This window comes from Silene latifolia, chromosome 1, assembly GCF_048544455.1.
Source record: "Silene latifolia isolate original U9 population chromosome 1, ASM4854445v1, whole genome shotgun sequence".
NCBI classification, from domain to species: domain Eukaryota; kingdom Viridiplantae; phylum Streptophyta; class Magnoliopsida; order Caryophyllales; family Caryophyllaceae; genus Silene; species Silene latifolia.
In genome coordinates this window covers 11,350,052-11,360,647 of record NC_133526.1, presented here as the reverse complement: position 1 = coordinate 11,360,647, position 10,596 = coordinate 11,350,052, and the positions used below count along the sequence as shown (strand labels likewise).

The following is a 10,596-nucleotide window of genomic DNA, read 5'->3' as shown; positions in this document are numbered from 1 at the left end:
TTAATTTTATTTGAAGAGTAAAGTTTATAAGCCCAAATCGGCCCGAATTAGCCCAAGCCCGCTTTTAGCCCGCATGGGGCTGGGTTTGGGCTAACAAAATAGGCCCATATGTCTAGCCCAACCCGACCCAACCCGTATGCTTGGGCTTAATTCAATGCTTAAGCCTGACCCAAACCCGGCCCGCTCGGCCTGGCCCATGATCACCTCTATTATATACCAACAAAAAAAACATTTATTTGTGATTTCTTGTGCAAACACTACTAGAACAGACATTCTGCATTTTATTAAGAAACTAACACACACCTTCAAATCACAACCTCCTTTTATTTTCACTTCTATTTTAATCGGGTCTTAAACAAGAAATGGTGGTTAAGTTTAGCTTGTGCTCCTTGCTAACATTGGTTTCATTTTTTGCTGCATACAGAAGTCATGATATAATCGATTTTCTTCTACAAGCATATCAGGATCCTTTAGATCAAACTAGACATGTAACTACTTAGGGTTAAATGCAAGGACAGTAGGCATGGTGTTCGATGAAAAGATGCCCACCATCAGTGGCCAGTGAAGCGACACCTGCGGTCACAGTGGTGATAACTGGCAGAAGTTAATCGTGAAGTTGCGACGGGGAGATAAAGTGGGAGAAGGGGTTTAGAATGGATACCAATGACATGGCATCATTAATGGCTTAGACGATAAAGCGGTCTTACTCTAGAATCCCTCTATTAATAATAAGGATCAGAATTTTCAACCAGCTCCATTTGCACAAGAAGAGTTAATACGATATAAAGTACTCGGTATCATCTAAGTTTCACATGGCTCACAGGCGGCGTGGTCACATGTGGAAGAAACTCTGACATCCAAAATGAATGCATAGATGCAATAACTGAGAGCCCAAGTTCACAATATAAAGCTAAGTTACAGAGATGGTGATCATTTGATGCTTCCTTTTCGAATAGAGGATGTGCATGGACCACCAGAAGTCATAAACGGTATTCCTTTGTATGTAGCCACCCCATTCTCATCCGTAAACAAATGCTGCAATCAAGATTTTGTTCAGAAGTACAGTATAAACATTGAATCAAAAACTTCAGGTGTCATGTGCAAGATTAAAGAAAGCCTCACTGAGTCACTGTTCTTCCGCTTTAGAATATAATGGAATAAAGAAAAATATCGACATAGTAGAGTGTCGATCCATTGTGCGATGCAAATTTCTCTATGATACATTTGAAAACAATCTCTTTGTAATAAAGGGGCAAGGCATTGATATTCAAGGCACTGGGGTATCATTGTAGTACTTTTATGTTTGTGAACTGGCAATTAACCAATGAAATTCCGGAGTAAATTTATGATTCAAAACATCTGGACCCTTGTACCTCGTTATCAGTGCAAGCTTTGAGACACTACAGTAATGCTGTGTGCAAAGTAAGCACAGAGCAACCATAATTCAGATGAGGAAACCAGCACAAGGCTGAAAACGTCTGAAACGGATAGAGGCATACGCATGTGACCTTATTCCTACTGATAATATTAATGACGAATAACATGGGAGTGCAGGAATTGTGGCCTGACACTATGAACTGCATGCAAAAACTCAGATAAGATATTGACTATAAATGTGAAGTGTAATGGATGCGACAAGCCATAACATGTAGCAATTCACTTAAAAGTTTTCATTAGCAAAATAGTGCGCTGTCGAAAAGGAATACTTACTGGAGTAATTTTTTCAAGTTGTTTCTTTTTTGGGTTGAGCACGTCTTCTGGTTTCCCTTCATGCCTGAAAAAACCCATGTTTCCATCACAATTCACAACAGACACTTAAAATGAATTAGAGGACCATCTAACAGCTCAAGGGCAATCGGGAACCCAGAATAATAAAGTTTGTGTCCAGGAATAATTTAAAGCTTTTATGAGTATTATATAATTTGAATTTTTGCGCGCAAAATTGGGCAAAATGCCAGCAAGATTTTTCAAGTGGCCCTAGACACTTGCTGAATTAGTGCCAAAGCAAGGATCCGCCGATGCTCAAGTACATGATCACGTACTCATTTGAGTCTAAACATAGACAACTTAACAGCATTATAGCTCCTCAGGAAGTAATGTAGTGAAATTGTTTTTCCCCAGAAATCAAACGCCCTAAAAAAAGTGTGATATAATATTGAAAATTTCTTCTTAAAAACGCTTACAGAAGAACGCTTACCCTGAAAAGCAAACACGCTCCCCAACTTGAGCTGCTTCTGGAGGTAGCAAAGGTTCAACAACACTATGGTCTTCACTCGAAGCACACAGAACCTGGCATGGGACATTACGACAATCATAAATCAATGAGGATTTACAGAAGAATGGGTGTTGCCTTGTTAAAAAATTCTTATGTCCACTAAGAGTACCACGTCACAGTACACCCTACCCATGGCTTAAAATCGCGGTATCGGTCACGACAGTGGTCGCGGTAATGGTGTGTGGGATCGCCCTCGACTCAGCCGTCCCGGTCTGGGCTACGATTATCGCGGGGACATTTACTTTAAAAGCTTTTGTAGATATGTTATCGCCCATTGTCTATTTCATATCAAGTTATGATTAAACCTCTTTAGAATAACTAATGTAACCAATATTATACAATTTTTTAGTGTGTATCTATATTAAAACTATAAAAGAATAACCGCTGACATCATCCTATGACACATGTCACTCTCACGTTGATTTTTTTCCCGCTCACTCCACACAACCCTAAATTTTTTTTCTCTACTGACTAATATGCCGTCATCACTCTACAAACCCTAAAACATATTTTCTATACTAAACATTCCTCTTAACCCTAATTGAGATATGACGCTTAAGGTTTTCCTTTTCTTATTGTTATCCTGCTATCATCGCTCCCTCTTCTCCATCACACATTATGCAATTGTTTCTATCCTCTTGGTATTCTTCCCCCCCCCCCCCCACCCCATCTCCCTATCATCTGGTTCCTTCAGATTTTACTACTTCGTATGATTTATTGGTTGAGGAAGCAATTAGCAACGACTTTACAAGCTTGCTATAAATTACGTACAAGCTACTATTAAAGAGGTGATTAGTATCTGTAATCTTTTATAAATAATACTCCATAGTTGATGCAATTTCAGAATGACGATGTTATTTGAGGTAATTTCTCCAAACTATCTTCGATTTATTTCACACAAGATTTATAGACTGGCGTCTAGATGTGTCTTTTTTCGTCGCAACGGCATGGCGTGTCATAACCCATCTTTCTCACCCTCCGTCTCAGAACTATTCTCACAAAATTTTGATTTCTCTACTCAAATTTTAGAATTTTTCTGTCCCTTTGTTGGTAATCTTTTCTAGCCTCTATGTCTGCTCAATTAGTTTCATCTTTGGTCGAAGTTCTTATCACAATTTTCATATGTGGATATTTAAGAATGAATTGTAACTCTCAAGTGGCAAATTTTTATGCTTAATTTGATTATCATATTGCATTATAACTTTGAATTATTATCGTCTTTTGGTTTATGGATTTAGGTGGAGTATATTGGAATCGGTCACCTCCAAAGTGTATCGTTCAATTCTTCTGCATGGTTATCGTCCATGAACTTACACATTTTGATGTACATTGTTATTATTTTAGTTCCATTTATTTATCCATCATCACAGGGAAGCTAAGTATTTCATCTCAGTTTTTACGTTCCCATGGCTGCTACTGAGATTACACAAACATTAGCAGGTAATTCATCTTTTGTTTTGTTTCTTTTTAAATCACACATTACATTTATAGTTTTATGCTTCTTGCTTTAGTCAGAGCCTTAACGTCATCTAATTGTTAGGCATGATAACAACAGGGTCTTCCTACGGGGTTCTAAATATAGTTTTCAAACTCTAATATCTACTCCCTTTGTCTCAATCATTTGTTTGCCTTTTTTTATTCTTTAAGACAAACAAATGATCGGGATGGGAGAACTAATTTTCTTAGTTTCTTTTTTATGTTATAGTTCCCAAAATTCATTGCTTATTATAATCAAAAGATGATTGTTGATATGAACTCAATGTAGTATTTCAGGTACATACAAATGTTAAGGGAGAAAAGCTATCAATGATTGATTAGCAAGTAATCTTTTATGCTATATAATATATATACATTTAATTCACATTAGTTAGTCTAATATTTCTTATGTATTGTGATTGTTTGATATGATCAGTTATCTCCCCATGCCCTTAGTGTATTGATTATTTGTGATTAAAACCAAATCAGTTACGAGTAATAAGCAAACCATGTAATTAGCAAATAAGCAAGCCGCCACAAGGATGGGGAACCTGTCAAACTCGACTACAAGAGTTGGGTTTAGAGTTCAATATAGAGAATTTGCCTGGATGTAAATGTAACATTATATCGATCATGACCAACTGATCAACTACCGTGCACAACAGAGATAGAAGTTTGTCGCGCTTAAATCATAGAAGATGTGGGTGATAATTTACAAGAATATGTTCCTCCAGATGTATGACAAACTGCAAGAGCTACAAGTACAAGAACGTTTATTTAGCCCAGGCCTCTTAGTTTTCATCTTTCATTGTACTTTAGTTTCGTGAAGTATATATATTGTTTAGTAGATAGATCTATTGTTAATTCTTTAGCATGTTGGCCATATGAATGCTTGGGCCGCAAGACACATTCATATGAGTATAAATTAAACATGATACAAAGTATTCAACAAACGAGTGTAACTATGCTTCAACATATAATGGTGATATAATGACTTCAAAAGTTTTCAAAAGTTCAAGGCTTTTTTAGTTTGATAATTTTTTATGGCGATTAGTTTACTCATTATAAAATACAATTATTAGAATGAATGTTATGACTACCTCATATAGTTCTGAATTCTCAATCATTTGTATAAGATGCTATATATTCAAACTTATACAATATTTGTAACTACAATTAAGAAGATTGTTTTTTATATATCATCTATATATGCCCGTGCAATTTGCACGGGTCCTAAGCTAGTTTATTCATAAAGCTTGGCCAGTAGAAGGGAGAAGTTACAGCTTGGTTATCTTGTTTTTTTTTTGCGGGTCGAGTTGGCAGATAGACCGTCTAAATTGCTCGTCCCAGCTGATTTTTCCCTATTTTAAATTTATCCAATACATCTCCGGATATCTCGTATCGGAGGCCTTCAATACCGAGACATCTCGGGTGATACGAGGTGTATCAAATGATAATTTCAACCATGCCCCCAACAAATAAGATAATTCGAATTCACAAGATTAGCCATAAATAACAAAATAAAATTAGGCTTATCATTAGTTAGGGTGTATGGCGACATGGTAGTATGGTACACCTGGGGGACCTAAGAATTTTTCGCGGGAATAAACCTTTCCTTCACAAAAATGTGAAGATTAATTTACGTGCAACCGTGAACAATAAAGTTTCTATCACAAACCTTGTGTAAATCAAAACTTTAGGCAACTAATGGTTCAATGCCTTTTAACACCAAGAGGGTAAAACCTCAAATTTGAGTGTGCATTTAACTTTTTTTATCGTAGTAGAACAACTAGTTAATCTATCAAATCAGAACCCTCTCTACGTTTTATTTTCCTTGCATTTGACACCCTAAAATCTTGTTAAATAACCATGGTTCTTTAAAACTAAGAATATCTTATTTCATTTATCCACAGTACTCTAATTCAACGGTCTGTAAGCTCTCAAGCATTGGCAGATCCTTGTTAAATCCAATGACTTGAAAGCCAGCATAATACATAATTACATACACACATACCTTCAAGCCAATGCTTAAAGTTGTACATAATCACATATTCACATGCTTCACAAGATAACATAATGTAATATATATCTTCTTAAAATTAATGCTTATGGATGTATATAATCGCATGCTTTACAAGATAAAATAGTGCAATGTTTATTGTCAAAGATAATGCTGAAGAGTGTAAAAGATAACATAGTGTAATACATATTCTGTGAAAGTCAGTGTCTTGAAAGGGTCTTATGATAATATCGTTCAAGTGACACGAATATTCTCAAATCTAAAAGTTAGGCCTAGAAAACATGTGATTTTACCTCAATTAGCACAAGGAGGTCGTATACAAGTACTTGTGTTTAAAAACATCATCCTGGAGTACATTTATGATTATTAAACAAATTAGAAACAGCGAAAGGATCTAAAGATTACCAGTCCTTCAGACACAACATCTCTTAATTTTCCTGGTTTTACGTTTGTAATTAAGGCTACCCGCCGATTCTGTACATAGGAACACCAAACATTAGTCCACCAAAAGATGATTGATTGATCAAATTTGTAGCCTATAAAATATAAGCTGGTAATCACGGAGAGCAAGTTACAGATAACATACTGCCAAATCATCAGGGCTACAATACTTTGCCAAACCGCTAACAACCTGTCGTACTTTGGACTCTCCAACGTCGATCTCCTCAACAAGTAAACTAAAATATTAAAAATGCATATATTAAAACATCCAGATCATCACTTAGAGGAAAAGGTAGACAAGTAAATATTCTGGGGAATAAAAAGTCAAAATGGGGAAAGTTTACGCAAATTTGCCAACCTGTCAGCTGAAGGATGTTTCCAAGCTTTGCGTATGAGTCCAACTTGTATATTCAGCAAACTGACTGGAACATCATCTTTAGCAGCTGCTTCTGTTTCAGGTTTCTTCTGTTCAACTCCAGCAGCTTCTTTATTATTCTTCGCCTTCTTCTAAATTGGTTATGGATGCACGAAGAGTGACATCTTCATCAGTCAAGATATATCAGAAATATTATGAAGAACAAATTTCCCTAGGCTACGTAACTCCCTGGGCACTTAGGGTGGATAAAGCATAAATAGGATCTCGAGTCTCGCCTCTCAAGTTATGGTGTTACAACTTAGGCGGGTGACCATTGTTGCCCATGTAAGCCCTACCCAACTCGAAAAAAGACAATCGATGATGAACCAAAGTTAAATCCATGGAGGTGCTCGTGTTGTACGGACACTCACCAATAACTTTCTTTCATGTTAATTACAAGATCAAAACAGATGACTGCACAAGTACAACAACTGTAGACTCAGATAAGATAAGTTCATTTATAGAGAGAAAAAATACCACAGCCGTATTGTTCTGTATACTCTTTGCTGCTTCAGTACCAGAAGCTTTTGACCCTTTGGCAGAATCATCTTTTGCATTTGTGTCCGCTTTTGCGTCTTTCACGGTGCCTTTTACATTCAAGTTGGCTTCCACAGCAACACTTTTAGATACCTGCAAAATATTTGTTGGTAGCTAATGCTCATTAGGGATGCCTGTGTTGCATCACTAAGCGATACACATGTATAGCAGCTACATGAATAACTCCAGAAGATATGAAATCATTCACGGACTTCGATATTAAGCAAAGCTCTCATTTTAAGGCTGTTTAACATTTAACCAAAACTAATCGATGCATTTTATCTAGCACATAACTTGTCAAAAAACCTTTTCAACATTGTGACTTGATATTTCAAAATTCACACACAATTTTCAAGTATCTAATATTCTTCAACACATGTTTCGTATCCACTACCAAGATCAGCAAAATTTGTCACGGTTCTGATAACAAGTGAAAATTTCCAATTCCATTGGTGTATCGGACGTATACGAAATCATAACATTGGGCACCCTAGTGAATAGAAAGAAAGCACAATGAGATTACTTACTTGAGGAATAAATCTGGCCTTTTCAACGGGAATTCTTTCAGCAATATCTTTCAAATCCTCCTTACTCTGTACACATAGGTTGGTAAAAAATGTAGCAAGTCACAGTAAAAGAAATATAGTTTCAGTTGAAAAGTTTCAGAACAATCTGATAAGCGTTAACCATCTAGGAGGCTATCAACTGATAACATGCCTACCTTAGTGCTTAGGCTTAACAGCTGACAGCTACATAAATTACTATCAACCAGAAGCCCTAATAATTCTAATTTATAGATAATAGAACACACTGAATACACGAAAATCTATTTTCACAGCATCTTCATTGTATGAAAGAAAACAAGGTAATAGAATGTGTGAATACCTGAACATAATCCATCCACCTTAAGACATTTAGAAATTTCTCCCTTGCCGATTTTGACATAGCAATCTAGCACATGAAAAGAAAGCACAAGCAGGTTATAAGACAAGAAAGCTGTGAAGAACATCACTTTAGCAGGAAAAGATTGCCTGCCAGTCAGCACTATGATATTTTAGTACTTGACAAATACTTCCTCCATTCAACTCCACTCTACCACTTTGTTTTTTCACGTTTGTCAACACAGGTTTTACGCGGTAAATACCGTTAGCTACGTATTTGCAAAAATTATAAAAGTTAGATATTTTTAATGTACTCGTAAAGACGAATCAAACAAGATCCCACATGAATATATTTTCAATTATGTATCGAGAGAAAATCGAAACTGAATGTTCACTTGTGAATAGTGTAGAAAATGAAAAGTGGTAGAGTGGACTTGAATGGAGGAAGTATATGATTAAAAGTAGCTGGAAGGGCAGACAGGAAGGGTAAGGAAGAGAATTTAAGTTAGCATTTCGTCCACTAAGGAATGAACCTTGCAAGAGCAGGAGCTGGTGACTTGCATTGAAAGTAAGGTACGTAAGGGGAAGTTTGCCCCTACTCTATCAAAGCCAAAAACTTTTTGCCTCATTGTAAGCATTGCCGGACCCAGGCAAGATCCTCGAACCATGGGCAAGGTTGTGGTATGTGAATGATTTTAACAATACAATAACCGTGATAAATGTAAATGTTCCTCGTGAAATATTGTTTTATCTTATTCCAAGTAAGTTCAAGTGTTTACCACTTTACCAGACCTCAGATCTTATAACATAGGTCCGCTGCTGCATGTAAGAGAAAGGGAGTTCGACCAGTAGAAGTTTTGAATCTTTAGGCATTAGAATAAGTAATTGAAAAGCTGCATCTTTCTTTGTGATAAAAGTTCGGCATCAATGTCTCAAAACGGATAGACATAAGTTTTTATGGTAACAGTAAGATTTTAAAGAGAAAGATGGCAACAGAAAGACTAACAAGGAAAAATTGTACGAAAATGGGTCGCATATATGAGCGCACGAGGTCTAATCAATGTTTCATATCTCTTCTAAAGAATATATCTAACAAGTTGGTCAGCAAGGCAGCAAGAAATCGAGCATGTAGCTACGTGAAAGTGTGAAACCAATGTCAATTCTCAATTATTTTATCTACCAAAAGTAAAGTAGGATCAAATAGTGTCACAAACAGTCTGCACCTAAACCTTAACACATTGTCAATTGTGTCAACACTCAACAGTAATGAAATACAGGTCCAATCTATCCACATAATATACGTTTTGAATAAAACATACCATACAAGGATGAATCGCCAAGTAGACAATCAGATCAATTTCAGAGAGTTTAAAACCATTGCCTACTAGTACAGATCTCTGAACCAATTCATCATTTAGACTGTTGATAGCTCCAGCAGATGCCTCAGAATCCAGTGGAAAACTATCTGCAAATGCAATCCATTTCATTGCCTACAGATAAAATTACGTTGCTTGAGTTCATCAGAAGAAAATTAATCTCATTAAAATCTTTGGACTCATCACAAAATGCGGGGTAAGGAGGTCAGATGTACGCAGCCATGGACCCTTCAATTAAATAGTGCATTTTCACCCTCTCAACACAACCCTGAAATCAGAAACGACGCAGCGCATTGCCAGAATAGCATTACGGGTCGCCTCTATAATCAGTTTCCCTTCAAACATAGGTGGCAAACATCAGCTCTAATCCCATTCTTAACAAGCTAAACAGTAAACCCTTCAAACATAGGTGACAAACAAAATGCAGGATAAAGAGGTCAGATGTACGCAGCCACGGACCCTTCAATTAAATAGTGCATTTTCACCCTCTCAACACAGCCTTGAAAGACAGAAACTACGCAGCGCATTGCCAGAATAGCATTACGGGTCGTCTCTATATTCAGTTTCCCTTCAAACATAGGTGACAAACATCAGCTCTAATCCCATTCTTAACAAGCTAAAACCCTTCCCTTTTACACTCAACTACGCAGTCTATGGCAACAGTCACGTGTCGCTTAATCGAGACAGTCAACAAACCTACTTGATAGCCAAAAGGGTAATTTGCAAATACAAAAGAAATGATAAATTAGATAAATCAAACGGGAAAAGTAATATCGAAATGATAAATTACCTCATCATTGCTCAAAATTGAGGAATTATTATTTGATGATGACTTCAAAATGTTAGTGCACAAGCTCTTCAAATCACTTTTCTCAATATCCCCAGATAAATTCTTCTGCATAAAAAAAATCAACATAATTAATTGGTAATTGACCATCTAAAATGGCAATGGCATCAAAATGTGTAAAACCCATATCATGTGGAGTAATTTACAAGGAAGAGCATACAGGATCGAAAGACAAGCGTTTAGAAAGAGCAGTAAGTATGGTTTGCTTAGTGTGGTCAGCCATTTTTATGAAGCTTTTTTACACTCTTCCTGGTTTCCTCTTTCTTCAATGCTGGGATCAGGTGTGTAGGGTTTAATCCAATTTCTCTCGTCTTTTAATTTGGATTTC

The 10,596-nt window shown here is 36.5% G+C and overlaps 1 protein-coding gene across 3 annotated transcripts; it reads right to left on the bottom strand.

Annotated features, from left to right (window-relative positions):
• Positions 1–703: 703 nt before the first annotated feature.
• Positions 704–10,596, bottom strand: LOC141598637 (uncharacterized). Of its 3 annotated transcripts, none has more exons than XM_074418360.1 (12): positions 10,429–10,596; positions 10,212–10,313; positions 9,365–9,535; positions 8,050–8,115; positions 7,692–7,757; positions 7,105–7,257; positions 6,571–6,719; positions 6,358–6,448; positions 6,177–6,245; positions 2,198–2,289; positions 1,711–1,774; positions 704–1,035 (listed from the first exon to the last, which is right to left on the bottom strand). In XM_074418360.1, exons 1-12 carry the CDS (start codon positions 10,489–10,491, stop codon positions 931–933), a joined length of 1,191 nt encoding a protein of 396 aa, XP_074274461.1. In that variant the 5' UTR covers positions 10,492–10,596; the 3' UTR covers positions 704–930. The 3 variants fall into 3 exon arrangements, with proteins under 3 accessions (XP_074274461.1, XP_074274453.1, XP_074274446.1); XM_074418352.1 differs by having other exon boundaries at positions 6,571–6,716; positions 10,212–10,316; positions 10,429–10,585; XM_074418345.1 differs by having other exon boundaries at positions 10,212–10,316; positions 10,429–10,584.